Source organism: Oncorhynchus clarkii, chromosome 30, assembly GCF_045791955.1.
Source record: "Oncorhynchus clarkii lewisi isolate Uvic-CL-2024 chromosome 30, UVic_Ocla_1.0, whole genome shotgun sequence".
NCBI lineage: Eukaryota > Metazoa > Chordata > Actinopteri > Salmoniformes > Salmonidae > Oncorhynchus > Oncorhynchus clarkii.
Window position 1 is genome coordinate 29,868,026 of NC_092176.1, and position 22,482 is coordinate 29,890,507.

General features: G+C 43.1%; 1 protein-coding gene across 3 annotated transcripts in view; it reads right to left on the reverse strand.

Annotated features, from left to right (window-relative positions):
• Window positions 1-121: 121 nt before the first annotated feature.
• Window positions 122-22,482, reverse strand: part of LOC139389621 (patatin-like phospholipase domain-containing protein 7) — a 33,795-nt gene continuing 11,434 nt past the window's right edge. Inside the window, exons 24-35 of one of the 3 annotated variants that reach the window (XM_071136476.1) lie at window positions 22,212-22,394; window positions 21,522-21,640; window positions 20,800-20,956; window positions 20,478-20,594; window positions 3,878-3,947; window positions 3,415-3,531; window positions 3,097-3,245; window positions 2,665-2,817; window positions 2,359-2,475; window positions 2,022-2,106; window positions 1,783-1,937; window positions 122-1,530 (exon numbers count right to left, since the gene is read on the reverse strand). In XM_071136476.1, coding sequence (XP_070992577.1) covers window positions 1,450-1,530; window positions 1,783-1,937; window positions 2,022-2,106; window positions 2,359-2,475; window positions 2,665-2,817; window positions 3,097-3,245; window positions 3,415-3,531; window positions 3,878-3,947; window positions 20,478-20,594; window positions 20,800-20,956; window positions 21,522-21,640; window positions 22,212-22,394 — 1,503 coding nt within the window. In that variant the 3' untranslated portion in view covers window positions 122-1,449. The remainder of the gene's footprint in view (window positions 1,531-1,782; window positions 1,938-2,021; window positions 2,107-2,358; window positions 2,476-2,664; window positions 2,818-3,096; window positions 3,246-3,414; window positions 3,532-3,877; window positions 3,948-20,477; window positions 20,595-20,799; window positions 20,957-21,521; window positions 21,641-22,211; window positions 22,395-22,482) is intronic. The other 2 variants (XM_071136478.1, XM_071136477.1) reach the window with 2 other exon arrangements.

Below are 22,482 nucleotides of genomic sequence, written 5' to 3' on the forward strand. Positions count from 1 at the left end.
GCAAAGATGAATGGGAGAAACTCCCCAAATACAGGTGTGCCAAGCTTGTAGCGTAATACCCAAGAAGACTCAATGCTGTAATCGCTGCCAAAGGTGCTTCAACAAAGTACTGAGTAAAGGGTCTGAATACTTATGTGTTTTATAAATTAGCAAAAATGTCTAAACCTGTTTTGGCTTTGTCATTATGGGGTATTGTGTGTAGATTGATGAGGGGAGAAAAACAATTGCATCCATTTTATAATAAGCCTGTAACCTAACAAAATGTGGCAAAGTCAAGGGGTCTGACTCTGAATACTTTCCGAAGGCACTGTATGAAGACTGTTTAGTGACAAAAATAAGGGGTTACAGGCATAGAAAACATGTTTTTTTTTAGTTTTTTTTTGTTGTTTTTTTTTTGTTTGTTTTTTTACATCTTTCCTGTATCTCTCGGATATCGGACAGACACTTCAGAACAAACTTCCTTTTCATTTTTTGCGGTACTATCTGTTCCATGTAGTGAATCTGTTATTCAATGTGTTTATATGGGCTAATGGCAGTAAGCCCCACAATTATTTTTTTTATACTTCCAGGCGTCTTATAATTCCAAATCAAATATCTAAATGATGGTATGACCTCATTAAAACAATTCCATATAGCTTAGTACAACCTCCCCGGCTTAGACTGGGCTTAGACTCTTATGGGTTAAATCATCAGTTTTCAAATCATAAAGGACAAAACCATAGTGTTTGCAAAATCATATCAAAGTATGATCTATTTTCTGCTACACTTCCACCTTTTATTCTTAGTAGTGTACTACAGATGTTCCATAACCCTGAGTAAAATGTTCTACTCTGCTAAGGAAAAGTAATCTAAAGAAAGGGAAGGAGAAATAAATACATATACCGTTAGGTATCACACACAAATCCCTGATAATATGGCACTCAACAGTGTCCTTTCTAACAATGTAAATAACAATACATATTCTAGATAATTAAAGTAATACATTCACTCTAAAACAACAATACCATGTATAATGTTAATACTAGAAGAATGGTATGATTGTTTTGCAACCCAATCTAATAAGATTGAATATTTCCTTTATCATAGTTGCCCCCAGGTCAGGCTTCCAGCTCCATTAATTCATTATTGGTACTGGCTACAATAAATCACTATCAATCGATGAATCAGAAAGGAGCTGTTCTGTTACAACCATGAATGTGAAAGGCACACATGGCAGCAAAAAAAGAAGAGTAAAATATTGCTTTGTAAAACATCTCTTCATATAGTTTCATGTAACCAAAAGTATTAAGAATGACATGTAAATGTTATGACCTTGATTATAATACAACCTAACCTTAACATAACAGCTGAAAAATGATAAACATCCTAACATAATACTAATGTCTAGACTGGCATTGAAGACCACTGTCAACCGGACAGAGAAACAGTACATCATGAATATGATGGATGTTATGCATCATCAACACTGTCTGAGCGGTTTGGTGGCCGTTTGGTTAGGTGATGTCGGACCCTGATCTGAATCTCTTCATCCTGCGATAGGAAGATGGAGAGAGAACATGAAACAGAATGAAAAGAGGTGAGTAGTTGTAGGAGATTAAACAATGCTTTTGTAAAACTGATCTCTTGACTTTATTATTTTCTTCTTGAGAATTCCTTGGTTCTTTGTTTATTTAGTAGTTAGCATAACTTTAGTAAAGGTAATACTGGATCCTGCTTCAGTGGGTGTGCGTGTGCATTCCGAATGGGAATAGGGGACCAATTGGAACTCAAACTTGTACATACTGTGTCAGTAGTGTCTGCAGTCTCCTCCCCCTCTGTGTGTTCCACTCCACTGTTGGGATTAGACATGTCAAAGTCGGAGAGAGCACTTTCTCTGGCCTCCTCATCATAGTCCGTCTGGTAATCATCATAGTCCGTCTGGTAATCGTCTGATAACTCTGAAGGACGGAGAGCGAAAAACACAGGAATCAGAAAGGTACCGTAGGGGGGTGTGTGTGTGTGTGTGTGTCCGTCCCTCTCACCTTCCACCAGGACTGGTTTGACAGGCTCAATTCGAGAGACAATCTCTGCCAGGTCAGTGAAAGAGGCATTGGGACATGTGACCACCTGAGAGAGACACAGACCGAGGATCACAAAAGGCAGTCAATAATAGCCTGGTATCAAATCTGTTTCTGCCATCTTGCCAACTCCTTGTCACGGCAAACAATTGGTATGACAATTCAATAGGGAATTGGCAAGAGAGCAGAAACAGGCTGGGACCTAGGCTAAGTCAACAAAGTCCAAAGGAACATTTATTGGCGACTATAGAAACTAGGTGTGGTGCAGTTAGGAAGCTGTCTGTGTAACTTGCTAACTCACATTGCAGCTCTTGGTCTTGTGAAATTCCTCTTGATGTCTGTCTTTCATCATCTTATCCACAACTCCACTACGACTCCACATGTCAAACACTGTCTTACCATGCTGGAAGCCCACCTCCTGAGACAGAGACAGAGAAAGGGGGATTAGGTGAGATCATGATGACACATCTAAGGTGTTTATGTCCCAAATGGCACCCTATTCTCTACATAGTGCACTACTTTATGGGCTCTGGTCAAAAGCAGTGCACTATATAGGGAATAGGGTGCCATTTGGGATGCCGCCAGTGAGAAACAGAGGGCTACTCACAGCGATCTCGTCAAACTTGCCAAACTCCAAGGTGCCATAGTGATCGATGGGCGGACGGATGCACTCGCAGTACTCGCTGTCTTTAACCAATTCCAGCTGACGAACGCAGCAGACATAGGCCAACCTGGTCTGGATCTCAGCCATGTTCAGGACCTTTATAGTGAATTAGAGCACACAAATACATGGGAGTGCAGGTAGACATCCACGCTTACGCAAACAAAGGAAAGTAGCAGGGGTGTCCAAACAATGACAGGAATCCAATTACAGGGCTTACCCAGAAATGTCCAAAAACTGACTAATACCTGGTAAACAGGAGATGGAGCATTCAAAACCGTCCTCATAGATCTGTTGTGATCAACAACCGAGAGCTTACTCATTGTCAACTAAATAACCCTGAAGTATCCTGGGTTTTCTAGCAGCCCTCTTACTCACCTGGACTTTCTCTGACAGGGGATTGAAGCGTTTCCATAGCAGCCACCAGCCAGACAGCGAGTCGCCATAGTTGGTGAGGTTAGTCTCGTCCTGGCTGCCCACGTCGATGGCAATCACTACTTTGGCCCCCATGGAGCGAGCTACGTCAGCTATAGACAGAGAGCGAGACAGAGGTAAAGACTGACCAATAACCATGGCATCTACTGTGTACTGTACATCACATGCAAGTTAATGTCTCTAACTTGTTCAGTATTACAAGTATGCTGACTTAATTTCATGTTTTATAGTCATTTGAGACATGGTCATATGAAAACTGACCAGGTAGGTTATTGATGTAGCCACCGTCCATGAGTAAGTGTCCGTCTTTGGGGTCACAGAGGGGAGGCATGTACCCAGACAGTGACATGCTGGCACGCACATACCTCCACAGGGAACCTACAAGAGGAGGGAATGCTGAGGTTTAATACTTCAAAAGAGTCAAAGAGCTAGATGATGTGTCCCAAATGGCACCCTATTCCCTATATAGTGCACTACTTTTGACCAGGGCACGCATCAAATTATATCCTATTCACTATACTTTAGTTTATTTAGTAAATATTTTCTTAGAACTGCATTATTGGTTAAGGGCTTGTAAGTAAGCATTTTACGGTAAGGTCTACACCTGTTGTATTCGGCGCATGTGACAAATAAAATGTGATTTGATAGTGAACTACTTTTAACCAGAACCCTAAGGCCCTGGACACTATATATGGACATAGACAGAGATTAAAGCCAGACAGACCATCAGTGTGAACCCTCATGGAAGAAGCAGTGATATCCGTTGTGACGTTGAAGTAAGGGATCCACAGGTCCTAGGACAGTAGGAGGAGCAAGAGGGGGAAAGGGAAATTAAGAGAGGATCATCTAAAACCACCACACAGAGGATTTCACCTTATCTTGTTTGACCTTATGTAAATTTGAATAGGGTAAGAGCACAATAAAAATGTAACTGACATCCTAAGTTTGTACCGACAGATGTAGCCTATTGAATATCATTATAGAAATGCATAAAATGCAGCCTCCAATTGACCCTTCGTTAAGCCCCGCCCCAGAATCTAATCGCAGCGCTCCAATGGATAGCAACTGTCGAAATGGAAGTGTTGCGGTAGCTATTGATAAATAAGAACATCAAGGCGAAACAGCTGCTTTACAAGTGGGATGCACTGTTGAGTGCTACATCCTAAGGGGTTCGTGCAGATTGTACAGAGATTGTGACAGCCGTTTAAATGGCGTCCCTTGAGAAGGCAAGAACAAGATGTATGTCAGGAGAAGTGTAGTATAATCATAAGTAGATGTATACTTGGAATACGGAGGAGGAATAGAGGCAGAGGAGGTCTCAGAGAGACAGAGAGGAAGAGGGTGAGCTTGAGTCGGTTAAAAATGGCAGAAAAAAAGGAGATAGTTTGTTAAAGGGGGAATGGGGTATTGTGTGTTGATTGATGAGGGAAAAAAACATTTAATCAATTTTAGAATAAGGCTGTAACGTAACAATTTATGGAAAAAGTCATGGGGTCTGAATACTTTTTGAATGCACTGTAGACATACCAACAATGCAGTGAGCTTGTCTGATGCTTTAAGCGCACTGTTTGAATAAATAATTAAGACACATATGACTCAAGAAGGAGCCAGAGATCAAGATAGCCTAACCAGAAGAAAAAAAACCTGTTCCCGACCCGCCCCTTCCTCCTGCTCCTGTTGGCCTTTGCAGATTCTGCCATTATGCTCCCGAAGTTGCACCTACACCTATGGTCAGCAAACCTTTCCATGTGGAGTGCCAATTTACAATTTCTACCGATCAATTATAATAACATGTTTTGTTCTCTTGCCAACTAGATAAAAATTGCCTACATAAAGCCAACCAATAAAAACATTTCAGGTAGAATATCCTGATATACAGTGGGGCAAAAAAGTGTTTAGTCAGCCACCAATTGTGCAAGTTCTCCCAATTAAAAAGATGAGAGAATCCTGTCATTTTCATCATAGGTACACTTCAACTATGACAGACAAAATTAGGGAAAAAAATCCAGAAAATCACATTGTAGGATTTTTAATGAATTTATTTGCAAATTATGGTGGAAAATAAGTATTTGGTTACCTACAAACAAGCAAGATTTCTGGCTCTCAAATAAGTATTTGGTCAATAGTAGCCTAGGGTAACGTTGGACTAGTAACCGGAAGGTTGCAAGTTCAAACCCCCGAGCTGACAAGGTACAAATCTGTCGTTCTGCCCCAGGCAGTTAACCCACTGTTGCTAGGCTGTCAGAATTTGTTCTTAACTGACTTGCCTGGTTAAATAAAGGTTAAAAAATAACAAAAGTTTATCTCAATACTTTGTTATATACCCTTTGTTGGCAATGACAGAGGTCAAACATTTTCTGAAGGTTTTCACACACTGTTGCTGGTATTTAGGCCCATTCCTCCATGCAGATCTCCTCTAGAGCAGTGATGTTTTGGGGCTGTCCCACCAAAGTGTCCTATTTCAAATAGGCTTTTCAGCGAAAGCACTACAAATGATTATGTTAGGTCTCCACCAAACCACAATAAGCACAGCCATTTTCCAGCAAAATATAGCATTCACAAAAAGCTGAAATAAAGATAAAATGAATCCCTAACCTTTAATTATCTTCATCAGATGACACTCAAATGACTTCATGTTACACAATGCATGCATGTTTTGTTTGATAAAGTTCATATTTATATAAAAAAATCTGAGTTTACATTGGCGCGTTAGATTCACTAGTTCCAAAAACATCAAGTGATTTTGCATAGCCACATCGTTTCAACAGAAATACTCATCATTAATGTAGATGATAATACAAGTTATACACATGGAATTATAGATATACCTATCCTTAATGCAACCGCTGTGTCAGATTTCAAAAAAAGTTTACGGAAAAAGCAAACTATGCAATAATCTGAGACGCCGCTCAGAACAGTAGCCAAATTAGCCTCCATGTTGGAGTCAACAGAAACCAGAAAATACATGATAAACTTCATCAGAATGCAGTCCTAGAAATCCCAGGTCTACAATAAATGCTTGATTTGTTCGAAAATGTCTGTTATTTATGTCCAATTAGCTACTTTGGTTAGCGCATTTGGTAAACAATTCCAAAGTCACAAAGCGCGTCCACTATAACGTGACGAAATGTCCAAAAGTTCCGTAACAGTCAGTAGAAACATTTCAAACGATGTACTGAATCAGTCATTAGAATGTTGTTTACATATATCTTGAATAACGTTCTAACCGGAGAATTAGAATTTCTTCAGATGAGCGATGGAACGCAAGTCCTTCCCCTGTGAAAGCGCCTGGTGAAAACATGGTCCACTCATGGCTGTGGTGACTATTTCCTGTGTCAATCGACCCCCCTTCACATTAGTCATCAGACAAAGTTCTATTGACTGCTGACATCTAGTGGAATGTGTAGGAAGTGAAAACTCATCCATATTTCGCTGTAATTTCAATGAGACCTTGGTTGAAAATCTCCAGAAAAAGAAAACAGGAAGTGGAATTTCTCAGTTTTTTGCCTGGTATATGAGTTATGTTATACTCACAGACATAATTCAAACAGTTTTGGAAAATTCAGAGTGTTTTCTATCCAATACTACTAAAATATGCAAATATTAGCAACTATGACTTGAGGAGCAGGCTGTTTGATATGGGCACCTTTCATCCAAGCAACTCAGTACTGCCCCTGCAGCCATAAAAAGTTAGTAAATAAATATATAATTAAGCCAATTTGTGTATCTTTGAGTCATCATTTAGACTTGTGTTCGTGCAGATTTGAAATCAATGACGTTCAGAATGAGACTGATATGAGGTAATAAATGATTGAGGGATGACTGGTATGATAACGATATTCCGATATATTCTTCAGTTAATTCGGGAAATGGTAACTCATTAAACAAACTTCCGTGGTGCCCCAAGATTGCTAATGAGTTAATTGTTACATGATTCATTTAATCACGTAATAGTTCAATCTAGTTAATTGATTTTATAAAATAACCATCACATTAATGATAGTCACATCACGACATATGGAATGGTGAATTGATAGACAATCAAACTAATAATCACAGGGAAAACAGTTCACACAATGAAGTTATGAAACAAGGAATGCACACAAATTGGCGGTAAGAGTGCATTCTGGAGAGAGATGTGCCTTGTGCATCTAAGCCTTCCTTGACTCAACATTTGAAAATTATACCCAAGAGACATTATCTTCACACATACCGTAGGCTTAAGGAATACTCTCTCTCACAAACGGTGTCATGTCCAAAGCAGTAGCCATTTATGGAGAACCAATGCAATTGAAACAAATGCAATTTCACTTATTTTCTCAATTTTATAAAATTTCTTGGTGTGCAGAGGCAAATACCCTGGCAGCATATGCATGCCTTACTTTGCCAATGCCTGTCTTAGAGTGATGGACTTTGCCATCCCCATGGCCTCCGCAATGGATTAGACAGTCCACTGAGATGGGCACGAATCAGGCAGGTGTCTCGTGTGCCATGATTACATTTTTTTATTTGCGACTGCTCAACTAAAGAAATCTCAGTCGACCACAAGCCTATTGACCAAACAATCAACCACTCAACTAAATAGGGTCAGCCCTAAAACTGAGATATCTGCCACCTTGGTGTCAGAAGGGGGGAAGGAGAAGAGAAGTTGAGTGTTGTCCGCATAGCAATGATAGGAGAAATCATGTGAGGATATGACGGAGCCAAGTGACTTGGCATACAAAAGCAGAGGGCCTACAATCGAGCCTTGGGGGACACCAGTAGTGAGAGCATGTGGTGCAGACACAGATCCTCTCCACGCCACCTGGTAGGAACGACCTGCCAGGTAGGATGCAATCCAGGAGTGTGCAGAGCCTGATACGGCCAACCCTGAGAGGGTGGAGGAGGATTAGATGGTTTCAAGGGATTTAGCTTTCTGCAGTGTTTAAGAAGTCAACACAATATGATGCTCTGTAACTTTATTAATTCAGCTGTTTAATTAGATAACTAGCAAGTCAAGTTAAGGGGTCGCGTTAACACACAAAAATAAAGAATAGGAAATATCTTGCTGTGTTTTGTAAAAACAGATCTAAAATGCTTCTTATTGGAATTTCTGGTCAGCATCAGACTCAGACTCTCTTTTCGCAAAAAAGACCTTGCTTTTTCATTGTAAGCTCATTTTACTTGTCATCTGTTGAAGATTAAGCTATTTTTGGCCAAATGTGTTGCACTAATGTGTTTTCTTTGAAGGAAAACTATAGTTGCATGTCTCTGATCACTCTATTGAAGCAAAAAAACACTTGACTTTCAATATAAAATGCGACCGCTGTCAATACACAGCTGAACTCACCTGCTCCCACTTTCTCCCATTGTACTATTTATAAACAAACTATCTAAGCTCTGGGGAACTACAGTAAGCTTCATAATGTAAAAGAATGTGACAGGTAAAATGAAGAATGCGATCTGCTTTATCTCCTAACGTATTGCACAAGTTGACTGCAGGTATTTACAAATATAACAATTTATTGAAAAACTTCAAAGAAATAGTTTAAACAGTATTGATAGTATTGAAAAACCATCCCGTGGCTATTTCTAAATACCTCGGTATATATGGTATATGGTATAGCGCCCATGCAACAAAAGAAGCAGACATTGAATATCCCTTTGAACATGGTGAAGTTATTAATTACACTTTGGATGGTGTATCAATAACTCAATTGCCGGAGAGGAAGAAAATTGCTTAGGGATTTCCCCATGAGGCCAATGTTGACATTAAAATAGTTACAGAGTTCAATGGCTGTGATAGGTGAAAACTGAAGATGGATCAGCACCATTGTAATTACTTCACAATACTAACCTAAATGACAGAGTAAAAAGAAGGAAGCCTGTATAGAATACAAATATGCCAAAAACATGCACCTGTTGGCAATAAGACACTAAAGTAAAATTGCAAAAAATGTGGCAAAGAATTTAACTTTATGTCCTAAATACAAAGTGTTATGTTTGGGGCAAATCCAACACAGCACATCACTAAGTACCACTCTTCATATTTTCAAGCATGGTGGTGGCTGCATCATGTTATGGGTATGCTTGTCATCGGCAAGAACTATGGAGTTTTTAGATAATATACGGATAAATAAATAAATGAAATAGAGCTAAGCACAGGCAAAATCCTAGAGGAAAACCTGGTTCAGTTTTGTTTCCAAAAGACACTGGGAGACAAATCCACTTTCAGCAGGACAATAACCTAAAGACAAGGCCAAATATGCACTGGAGTTTCTTACCAAGATAACACTGAATGTTCCCGAGTGGCCTAGTTACAGTTTTGACATAAGTCTGCTTGAAAATCTACGGCGGGACTTGAAAATGGCTGTCTAGCAATGACCAACTTGACAGAACATGAATACTTTTTTTCAATTTAAAGTTTTTTTTTCAATTTAAAGTTTTATTAAGTTTTCTTATTTTTCAATCAACCAACAAAACACATTCCCAGATGTGACAGACTTTAAAAATATATACAGTGCCTTGCGAAAGTATTCGGCCCCCTTGAACTTTGCGACCTTTTGCCACATTTCAGGCTTCAAACATAAAGATATAAAACTGTATTTTTTTGTGAAGAATCAACAACAAGTGGGACACAATCATGAAGTGGAACGACATTTATTGGATATTTCAAACTTTTTTAACAAATCAAAAACTGAAAAATTGGGCGTGCAAAATTATTCAGCCCCCTTAAGTTAATACTTTGTAGCGCCACCTTTTGCTGCGATTACAGCTGTAAGTCGCTTGGGGTATGTCTCTATCAGTTTTGCACATCGAGAGACTGAAATTTTTTCCCATTCCTCCTTGCAAAACAGCTCGAGCTCAGTGAGGTTGGATGGAGAGCATTTGTGAACAGCAGTTTTCAGTTCTTTCCACAGATTCTTGATTGGATTCAGGTCTGGACTTTGACTTGGCCATTCTAACACCTGGATATGTTTATTTTTGAACCATTACATTGTAGATTTTGCTTTATGTTTTGGATCATTGTCTTGTTGGAAGACAAATCTCCGTCCCAGTCTCAGGTCTTTTGCAGACTCCATCAGGTTTTCTTCCAGAATGGTCCTGTATTTGGCTCCATCCATCTTCCCATCAATGTTAACCATCTTCCCTGTCCCTGCTGAAGAAAAGCAGGCCCAAACCTTGATGCTGCCACCACCATGTTTGACAGTGGGGATGGTGTGTTCAGCTGTGTTGCTTTTAAGCCAAACATAACGTTTTGCATTGTTGCCAAAAAGTTCAATTTTGGTTTCATCTGACCAGAGCACCTTCTTCCACATGGCTTGTGGCAAACTTTAAACAACACTTTTTATGGATATCTTTAAGAAATGGCTTTCTTCTTGCCACTCTTCCATAAAGGCTAGATTTGTGCAATATACGACTGATTGTTGTCCTATGGACAGAGTCTCCCACCTCAGCTGTAGATCTCTGCAGTTCATCCAGAGTGATCATGGGCCTCTTGGCTGCATCTCTGATCAGTCTTCTCCTTGTATGAGCTGAAAGTTTAGAGGGACGGCCAGGTCTTGGTAGATTTGCAGTGGTCTGATACTCCTTCCATTTCAATATTATCGCTTGCACAGTGCTCCTTGGGATGTTTAAAGCTTGGGAAATCTTTTTGTATCCAAATCCGGCTTTAAACTTCTTCACAACAGTATCTCGGACCTGCCTGGTGTGTTCCTTGTTCTTCATGATGCTCTCTGCGCTTTTAACGGACCTCTGAGACTATCACAGTGCAGGTGCATTTATACGGAGACTTGAATACACACAGGTGGATTGTATTTATCATCATTAGTCATTTAGGTCAACATTGGATCATTCAGAGATCCTCACTGAACTTCTGGAGAGAGTTTGCTGCACTGAAAGTAAAGGGGCTGAATAATTTTGCACGTCCAAATTTTCAGTTTTTGATTTGTTAAAAAAGTTTGAAATATCCAATAAATGTTGTTCCACTTCATGATTGTGTCCCACTTGTTGTTGATTCTTCACAAAAAAATACAGTTTTATATCTTTATGTTTGAAGCCTGAAATGTGGCAAAAGGTCGCAAAGTTCAAGGGGGCCGAATACTTTCGCAAGGCACTGTATATAATAATAATATATATATATATATATATATATATATATATATATATATTATACATGCATACACACACACACACACACACACATATATATATATACACAAAGAATAATTATTAAAAAAGAAATATATTTATAAAACTTGCAGCAGCACAATCAAGGTTCTTATTAGCTATTTCCAGCCTTAGCGGAGACGACGAGCAAATAATTTGTTTTTAGATTTTACAGCACCTTACACAACATGTATCTGCTCATTTCCCTAATCACCCCATTCACTCTGTCCAATTTGAAATATAGTTGAGTAGTGGAGACCAGAGTCTATCAATCTTGGGCTGTCTCTTGTGGAGGTCATAAGTGAGCTTTTCAATTGGGAGAAAGTCAACAATCTGGTCAATCCACATTTTAAATGTAGGAGATGTACTAAAGGCCCACAATAGAATAATACATTTCTTAGCAAAGTATGTAATAGTCATAGGGAAATTTTGATCAAGAACAAAGTCCTGTTGGGCATTAAGAAGATAGATACACGGGGTCATATCAAACTATCCATCTAGTATTTTCTGTGCAACAGTATGTATAGATTTCCAAAATCTGGCAATCTCTCTACAGCTCCAAAATACATGCATACAGGTTCCACTTTCAGAGGTACATCTTTTACAGTTAGGAGAAATGTCTGTTTTCATTCTATGGAGTCTCATTGGAGTGTAATAAAATTTGTACAAAAATTTGTAATTAGATTCTTTCATTTTTACATTAGCAGAGGAGCTGTATATCCTGTCGCAAACCTCCGCCCATAACTCATCACTGATAGTCAGACCAAGGTCCTTTACCCAGATTATTTTCAAAGGAGTAAAGGAGGAGCCTCCTTTCTCAGAAAGGAGTCTATAGATATAAGAGATTTTGCCTTTAATGGATTGTGCTGTGACAAGAAGGGTTTCAACTTCATTCAGCTGAGTTCTAAACCTCCTCTTGGAAGTAAATGAGGAAATGACATGTCTAATTTGAAGATATAAAAAAAAGGGATCTTGGCACATTGAATTCACTGCAGAGCTCTTGGAAGGATTTCAGTGTAGTGGTTTTCTGATGAAATAGGTCTGAAAAGGTCCTGATTCCAAAGATTAAAGTTGGCATCACTCAGGGCTTTTGGCAAGTCTGGGTTGCCTACTATAGGCGAGTGAGAACATATTTGGGAGGAAATGCCCAGGAATTTCTTACAGTCCCTCCACGCTAGCTAGTAGGGTGCTGTAAATCACAAAGGTTTTGACTATGTTGCCCACTTCACTAAAGTTATTAGTGAAGATAATTGAGCTTAGGGGCAATGAACCACATGATTGGGCTTCTATCTGAATCCACGTTGACTCTTGTCTGTTTGTGATCCATGTTAGAATGTTGCGGATTTGGGCAGACCAGTAGTACAATTGAAGGGAGGGAAGGGCAAGACCACCCTTAGATTCAGGTTACAATAGAGTGGAGAACATGATCCTAGGTTTTTTATTGCCCCATATAAATTTGGTGATGCTTTGGTTAGTTGTTTTGAAAAAGGAAACTGGGAGATAGCATGGGAGCATCTGAAATAAATAGTTCAGTCTAGGGAGGATGTTCATACGGATTACATAAATTCTTCCTACTAAGCTAATTGGGAGGGAGATCCAGGTTTGGAGATAGTTCTTGATTCGATCCAGGAGTGGAAGATAATTTTCCTTGAAAAGGCCATTCAGATCTGGTGTTCTGAAGATCCCAAGATATTGAAACCCCTGTGTCTTCCATTGGAATAGACATAGTGTCTTCATAGAGCTGGTGAGTGTAATATTGAGAGGGCAGACAGTGGATTTGTTAAAATTGATCTTATATCCTGAAAACTTGCCATACTGAGCAATTGTGTCTAAAATGGGAGGGAGGATATGTAGAGCAAGACATCATCCTTGTAGAGCGAAATCTTGTGCTGCAGGCCGCCTGCAGAAACATCCATAATACTTGGATTGCTCCTTATCAACTCTGCCAGAGGTTCCGCCCCCAACAAGTAGAGCAGGGGGGACAGCGAGCACCCTTGTCTTGTGCCCCGTCCCAAAGGGAATCTGTCAGTTCAGTCCGTTAGTAGTCACCATGGCAATTGGATGAGAGTATAGTGATTTGATCCATTTAATAAAATTTGGGCCCATATTGAACTTTTCTAAGACTGAAAACAGAAAGCTCCACTCCATCCTGTCAAACACCTTCTCAGCATCCAGTGAAGACAGCAGGACAGGGGTGTGGAACACCTTCTCAGCATCCAGTGAAGACAGCAGGACAGGGGTGTGGAACACCTTCTCAACATCCAGTGAAGCCAGCAGGACAGGGGTGTGGAACACCTTCTCAGCATCCAGTGAAGCCAGCAGGACAGGGGTGTGGAACACCTTCTCAGCATCCAGTGAAGACAGCAGGACAGGGGTGTGGAACACCTTCTCAGCATCCAGTGAAGCCAGCAGGACAGGGGTGTGGAACACCTTCTCAGCATCCAGTGAAGCCAGCAGGACAGGGGTGTGGAACACCTTCTCAGCATCCAGGGAAGCCAGCAGGACAGGGGTGTGGAACACCTTCTCAGCATCCAGTGAAGCCAGCAGGACAGGGGTGTGGAACACCTTCTCAGCATCCAGTGAAGACAGCATGACAGGGGTGTGGAACACCTTCTCAGCGTCCAGTGAAGCCAGCAGGACAGGGGTGTGGAACACCTTCTCAGCATCCAGTGAAGCCAGCAGGACAGGGGTGTGGAACACCTTCTCAGCATCCAGTGAAGCCAGCAGGACAGGGGTGTGGAACACCTTCTCAGCATCCAGTAAAGACAGCATGACAGGGGTGTGGAACACCTTCTCAGCATCCAGTGAAGCCAGCAGGACAGGGGTGTGGAACACCTTCTCAGCATCCAGTGAAGCCAGCATGACAGGGGTGTGGAACACCTTCTCAGCGTCCAGTGAAGCCAGCAGGACAGGGGTGTGGAACACCTTCTCAGCATCCAGGGAAGCCAGCAGGACAAGGGTGTGGAACACCTTCTCAGCATCCAGTGAAGCCAGCAGGACAGGGGTGTGGAACACCTTCTCAGCATCCAGTGAAGACAGCATGACAGGGGTGTGGAACACCTTCTCAGCGTCCAGTGAAGCCAGCAGGACAGGGGTGTGGAACACCTTCTCAGCATCCAGTGAAGCCAGCAGGACAGGGGTGTGGAACACCTTCTCAGCATCCAGTGAAGCCAGCAGGACAGGGGTGTGGAACACCTTCTCAGCATCCAGTGAAGCCAGCAGGACAAGGGTGTGGAACACCTTCTCAGCATCCAGTGAAGACAGCATGACAGGGGTGTGGAACACCTTCTCAGCATCCAGTGAAGCCAGCAGGACAGGGGTGTGGAACACCTTCTCAGCATCCAGTGAAGACAGCAGGACAGGGGTGTGGAACACCTTCTCAGCATCCAGTGAAGCCAGCAGGACAGGGGTGTGGAACACCTTCTCAGCATCCAGTGAAGCCAGCATGACAGGGGTGTGGAACACCTTCTCAGCATCCATCCAGTGAAGCCAGCAGGACAGGGGTGTGGAACACCTTCTCAGCATCCAGTGAAGCCAGCATGACAGGGGTGTGGAACACCTTCTCAGCGTCCAGTGAAGCCAGCAGGACAGGGGTGTGGAACACCTTCTCAGCATCCAGTGAAGACAGCATGACAGGGGTGTGGAACACCTTCTCAGCGTCCAGTGAAGCCAGCAGGACAGGGGTGTGGAACACCTTCTCAGCATCCAGTGAAGCCAGCAGGACAGGGGTGTGGAACACCTTCTCAGCATCCAGTGAAGCCAGCAGGACAGGGGTGTGGAACACCTTCTCAGCATCCAGTGAAGACAGCATGACAGGGGTGTGGAACACCTTCTCAGCATCCAGTGAAGCCAGCAGGACAGGGGTGTGGAACACCTTCTCAGCATCCAGTGAAGACAGCAGGACAGGGGTGTGGAACACCTTCTCAGCATCCAGTGAAGCCAGCAGGACAGGGGTGTGGAACACCTTCTCAGCATCCAGGGAAGCCAGCAGGACAGGGGTGTGGAACACCTTCTCAGCATCCAGTAAAGCCAGCAGGACAGGGGTGTGGAACACCTTCTCAGCATCCAGTGAAGCCAGCAGGACAGGGGTGTGGAACACCTTCTCAGCATCCAGTGAAGCCAGCATGACAGGGGTGTGGAACACCTTCTCAGCATCCAGTGAAGCCAGCAGGACAGGGGTGTGGAACCTTCTCAGCATCCAGTGAAGCCAGCAGGACAGGGGTGTGGAACACCTTCTCAGCATCCAGTGAAGACAGCAGGACAGGGGTGTGGAACACCTTCTCAGCATCCAGTGAAGCCAGCAGGACAGGGGTGTGGAACACCTTCTCAGCATCCAGTGAAGACAGCATGACAGGGGTGTGGAACACCTTCTCAGCATCCAGTGAAGCCAGCAGGACAGGGGTGTGGAACACCTTCTCAGCATCCAGTGAAGACAGCAGGACAGGGGTGTGGAACACCTTCTCAGCATCCAGTGAAGCCAGCAGGACAGGGGTGTGGAACACCTTCTCAGCATCCAGTGAAGCCAGCAGGACAGGGGTGTGGAACACCTTCTCAGCATCCAGTAAAGCCAGCAGGACAGGGGTGTGGAACACCTTCTCAGCATCCAGTGAAGCCAGCAGGACAGGGGTCTTCTGTGCGTTTACTTGATCAATATTATCAAAAAGACGGTGAATGTTATCAGAAGAGTATCTGTCTCTAATAAATCCAGTTTGGTCCGCTTTTATTATTTTGGGAAGAAGAGTGTTTAGTCTTTTGGCGAGCAATTTGGTAATTATTTTGTAGTCGAAATCCAACAAGCTTACGGTCCGGAAGGACGAGCAGGATAGGGGGTCCTTGTCTCTTTTGAGCAACACTGTAATGCGAGCTGTGTGCATTGAGTCTGGTAGAGCTTTGTAGAACTCTCTGGGCAATACATCTGGGCTTATTAGGTGGCATGGAGGTAATTGCCTCCAGGGCCTCCTCAGGAGTGAAGGGGGAGTTGAGATCTCCTTGGTCGGTCTCTGATAATTTAGGTAGCAAGAGTCCCTCTAGGAAGGAGTGGATTTCTGCCTCCGTGTGTTTTCTCTCGGAGGTATATAGTTTGCAGTAAATATCATGAAAAGTTAAATGTATCTTTTTTGGGTCATATGTGACCTCGTCCTCTGCTGTTCGGATAGCCATGATTGTACGCTCTGACTGCTCCTTTTTTAATTGGTAAGCAAGCAATCTACTGGGCCTATTGCTATACTCATGGTATTTCTGTTTAGTAAAAAATTTTTTTTTTATCTCCCGAGTGTAGTCCAAATTCAGTTTGGCTTTGGCTGCTTTAAGATGACTCCAGGAGGTGCTGTCTGGGGATTGTTTATGTGCTTCTTCACAGCATCCCAGCTCCCTCTCAAGATCTAGCCTGTGTGCTTCCATTGCTTTTTTCTTAGAGGAAGCATATGCAATTAGATGACCTCTTAGTGTGGCTTTAGCAGCGTCCCACATTGTGGCCGGAGAAACAGGAGAATCTTTGTTGTCTTGTGTGTAGTTGTCTATCCATGTAGTTACCAATGTATGGAACGCTTCGTTTGATAGCATGGAGGTGTTGAATTTCCAGCTCTTTGACCTCGGGATGTTTTTGCAGAGGTCAAAGCGGAGGTGGACAAAGGCGTGATCTGAAAGTGCTATGGGTCCGATTGTACATGTGGCTGAATTTATGAAACTCTTTGGGATAAAAATGTAATCTATACGGGAGTAGGTGTTATGGACAGAGTAGTATGTATAGTCCATAGATGAGCTATTAGTCTCTCTCCAGATGTCTATCAGTCCCATCTCTTTAGTAAGAGAGTTCAACATCTTTGAAGATCTAGGATTTGTGGTGGGGACTTGAGATGATTTGTCTAGGGTTGGGTTACGGGTACAATTAAAATCTCCGGCCACCACTCCAAAGGAAACACAATGCTCATTGAACAGGGTTATCATTTTTGACATAAAAGCAGGAGTATCTGTGTTAGGGGCATATATGTTTAAGATAGTAATTGGTTGGCCATACAGTGACCCAGTTATCAAAATAAATCTCCCCTCCGGATCAGATGTTTTTGTCGATTATGAATGGAACATTCTTATGGATAAGTATGGCTGTACCTCTACTGTTTGATTTGAAAGATGAGAAATACACCTGTCCCACCCAAGCTCTGCGGAGTTTGGCATGTTCGGCATCACAGAGGTGTGTGTCTCTTGTAATAGCGCAATGTCTAATTTTTCCTTTTTAGAGCACATAGTATATTTTTCCATTTTATTGCATGACCTAGACCATGGCAGTCCCATGTCAATAGATTTAAGGTACTAGTCATCGTCATCGAACAGTAATCGAACTTTAGTGCAAGTCATCTCTGGGTAAAGGTGGATAATAGTTACAGCTGCGTTCACATAAAAGGAAAATAAATGGTGTACATAAAATAATAATCTGAACACCCCAGCCGAGTTCCCAAACAACTCAACACATCCCGTTGGATCTATTACCCCCCCGCTCAGTCTCAATTCTGTGTTCCGAAAAAAACAAAAAACAGGAATAGTTAGCAACGCACAACGTCTCCCCCTCCCCACCAAAGAAATGCCTCATCCTCTCCGCCCCGCATTGAGTAAATGACAACGTCTCCCCCTCCCCACCAAAGAAATGCCTCATCCTCTCCGCCCCGCATTGAGTAAATGACAACGTCTCCCCCTCCCCACCAAAGTAATGCCTCATCCTCTCCGCCCCGCATTGAGTAAATGACAGCGTCTCCCCCTCCCCACCAAAGTAATGCCTCATCCTCTCCGCCCCGCATTGAGTAAATGACAACGTCTCCCCCTCCCCACCAAAGAAATGCCTCATCCTCTCCGCCCCGCATTGAGTAAATGACAACGTCTCCCCCTCCCCACCAAAGAAATGCCTCATCCTCTCCACCCCGCATTGAGTAAATGACAACGTCTCCCCCTCCCCACCAAAGTAATGCCTCATCCTCTCCGCCCCGCATTGAGTAAATGACAACGTCTCCCCCTCCCCACCAAAGTAATGCCTCATCCTCTCCGCCCCGCATTGAGTAAATGACAACGTCTCCCCCTCCCCACCAAAGAAATGCCTCATCCTCTCCGCCCCGCATTGAGTAAATGACAACGTCTCCCCCTCCCCACCAAAGAAATGCCTCATCCTCTCCGCCCCGCATTGAGTAGATGAGTAAATGACCACATTAAAAGAGGGAGAAAATAAAATCAATAGCCCAGCCTACATATACCTTCCCCAGGGGACATAGGGAACCACAGTGATAATATCAACAAAAAGATGGAAATAAAAGTAGGCTGAAACATTAGTAGGCCTAGGTTAGGCTATAGAGCCTACCCCTCTCAGCTAAAGGAAAATAAATATAGATTAGACGGCTATAATGACATTTAGCGGGGCGGGTGGGTCTTTGGATGTTGGCTATATGTTGTCTTACCTCCTTTAGTAATAACAGTAATCGCATTTAGTCATTGGTCCATTTCACATTGACCAGGATTGTCTTTCAAAAACCGTTTTTCCTCTTCGGCAGTTTTGAAGTGTCGCAAGGCTCCTTGGTGAAGAATCCTGAGCTCGTTTGGGTATTTGAATCCCCTAAAGATGCCTCGATCAATGGAATATTTCTTCACCTCGTCAAACTCTCGGCGCATTCCAGCTGACAGGTTCTGGTGTAAAGTGAGTTTGGCATTTCCCACTGTAATGGTGTTGATTTTCGCCGCCTGTAGGACTCGTTCCTTGTCTGTGAATCTCAGGAAACGTATGGTGGTTGTCTGGCTGCTGGTGGGGGCCTCAGTGCTCGTTGAGCTCTCTTGAGTTCTATGGGCCTGTCGGTGGACATGTGGAGCCACTCGGGATGTTTGTCTTGCAGGTAGCGGATCAGTGGCATGTTTCCCTCTTCTTTTTAGCCCAGATTTAATAGAACACAATTATTCCTTCGCCCCCTGTTTTCCAGGTCCTCTGATTTCTCTTCCAGATGCTCTATTTTCTTTTTAGCATATGCTATTGTTTCCATGGCGTCTGTCCATGGATAGGATTCACCCCTCTGCCTCAACCATTAACACAAGGCGCCTGGACATCTTGTTGTTGATGTCAGGCAAATCATTTTCCAGGATTGCCACCTTTCCCCCTAACGCACTGAGCTGAGAGTTAATGGCATCTAATCTAATGTTGAGTTCTGTACGCTGGGATCTCAGCTCAGAAAGAATGTCTTCGACAGAGTGCGAGGTTGGCATTCATTGGGCCTCAGGGGGGGGGGGTCCTCTTGCTCCTGGCTAATGGTGCTAGCTTTTCCTGAAGCTGCTTCTTGGAGGCTTTTTCCGTCGCTAATGCTCGAGGCCGGGTAAAAATGTCACCTGTAGTGTCGCCTTTTGTAGCCGCCATGACTTTTTGACTAAAGCTAAATGAGTTTGAACTTGGAGTGGAGGTAAGATTAGGAATTGGAAACTACTTGTGCGGAGCTCTTAGTTCATGCAGCCATCTCTTCATGGGTCACATGATCCCCATGAATACTTTTTTAAGAATAATGTGCAAATATTGTAGAATCCAGGTATGCAAAGCTCTTAGAGACTTACCCAGAAAGACTCCCAGCTGTAACCACTGCCAAAAGTGATTCTAACATGTATTGACTCAGGGGTGTGAATACTTATGTCAATTAGATACTTCTGTATTTCATTTAACACATTTGCAAAAATTCCTAAAAACATGTTTTCACTTTGTCATTATGTGTATTATGTGTAGATGGGTGAGAAAATGTTTGAATCAATTTTGAATTCAGGCTGTAACACAACAAATGTTTGAATCAATTTTGAATTCAGGCTGTAACACAACAAAATGTGGAATACGTAAAGGGCTATGAATACTTTCTGAAGGAACTGTATATCTTTTCATACGTGCAATGTGAATGCAAGAGACAAGTTGGAATGTCTGACTGAAATACAGGACAAATCAACCTTTTTTTCTAAATTAGTGATGTTTGAATTTGTTGATAAAATGCAGGACATGATTGTTTGGTTGCGGGACAAAGGGCCAAAATTCAGGACTGTCACGCACAATTCGGGACATGTGGTCATATAAACCACAAAATAATCCAGCACGGGGCTTATTCTTTAACCAGTCACTATTAGAAATGGAATCCTGTCATTGGGAGTGGACTACAGTATAACCTACTCAGTCTCACCTCAATCTGTTTGTCCTTAAAGACAGAGCTTATGCTGTTGTTGAAGGAAGCCCCAGAGAACATCGAGGTCACAGGGTACGTCAGGTCGAACACATTCTTGAAGATGGACCCCGTGTTCTAGGGATGGAGAGGGGAGAGAGATACATATTACAGTAAACTTCTCTAATGCATTTAACCCAGTTCCTTGAATTTTATTTGACATATTTCAAATATAGAGTTGTCTCAGCCACTGGAGTACAACAATACATACATAACAAATCATCAAAAATGCTAAACACAAAGTCTACCGACTTATTTTCATTGTGGTCCTGTACCTACTCACCATGGCCCACTCGCGAGCGCGAACCCTCATACGGCTGCTGCTCTTCTCCTCAGCGTACAGCGCCCCCATCAGGGAGCCGATGGAGGTTCCACCCACCATGTCCACAGGGATTCCTGCCTCATTGATCGCCCGCAGGATGCCAACTTGAGAACAGCCCCTGGATTGAGGAACACAGACCACGGTTAGGTTACAGATTCCAAAAAATGACACTGTACAATAAGCACAGTCAGTGTGTGAGTAAAAGCAGGGGAAAGGGGATGTTCAGCCTAAGAAGCCTTTAGTGGACATTCAAGTAGAGCAGTATTTAGGGGACTAGAGTGAGTAGTACCCACCTTGACCCAGCTCCTGGACATGCCAGAGCAGAAAGGAAAGAGAAGCAGAGAGTAGACAAGACAGACAGAAAGGCCATCATCAAAAGACAGGCCTCACAGAAACACAGCAAGGTAGACAGAGGAGAGAGTAATGCAGAGCAAACAGACACTAAGAACACTATACTACAAATGTAAAGCTAGGCAAAAACGTGGAAAAACCATTACATGGGACTAAAATCACAAAATAATGGTCTTTATATAATTGCAGAGTTGTAACAATCTGCAGCATAGAAATCATAATATGACTACTGCAGACTACATATCTAATCAGCTTCAAAAGTCCTACTGATGGTGCTGCATGTTCATGAGCATGTTACACTGGAGTGTGAGGTAAAGAGAGAGTAGCAGTACCTAGCACCCCCTCCCCCTAGCACCAGGGCGATGGTGTTGCCTGTCAGTACTCTGGCCAGACGGCTGAAGTCAGAGTGGCGGTCCGGAGGCTTCTGGAAAGCACGCTCGTACATCTCTCTCTGAGGATGACCACACAGGACCACAACAGGAACACAAGACCAGGGGTAGAGGGAAAGAGTCTGCAAACTAGTGATTCATCCCAATTGGCACCCTATTCCCTAGTACACTACTTTTGAGTGCTATGTAGTACTCTATATAAGAAACAGGGTGCCATTTGGGAAGCAGCCTAGGTCAAGGCTGTCCTTTAAAGGCTTCTTTCTGAGACCTACATCATATGAGCAGTGAAGCAGAGTGAACCAAGACCAAGAACTAGGTTGAATATTCCCTAGTGAGAGGAGCTGGGATTATTCTGGCTGAGGTGTGTGTGTACCAAGCCTGGACACGCAGCTCTTGGAAAAGTGTGTGTGCGTGTGCTTGCGTTGCCTGTGCCTGCCTGTGTGTCTCTGTGCCTGTCTGTGTGTGTGTGTCTGTGTGTCTGTGTGTCTGTGTGTGTGTCTGTGTGTGTGTGTCTGTGTGTGTGTGTCTGTGTGTGTGTCTCTGTGTGTGTGTGTGTGTGTGTGTGTGTGTGTGTGTGTGTGTGTGTGTGTGTGTGTGTGTGTGTGTGTGTGTGTGTGTATATATATAAGGTACCAGTTTAGGCAGGCTCCTCTTGGAGAAGACCCTGTGTGGACAGGAGAGATGCAGGTGTTTGGAGATCCAGCTCCTCATGTTGAGCCAGTCAACAGTGCCCTGGGGCGGGGGACCATCCTCCCTGTGCAGCAGAACCAGCTGCTTCTGTGCCCGCACAGCACTGCCCTCCAGCATCCGCTCCAACTAGGAGACATAGGCCAAAGCACAGGGACAACAGGGTCATATCCACAGTGGAGTTAAGGTTGTTTTCCAAATGGCACCCTATTTCCTA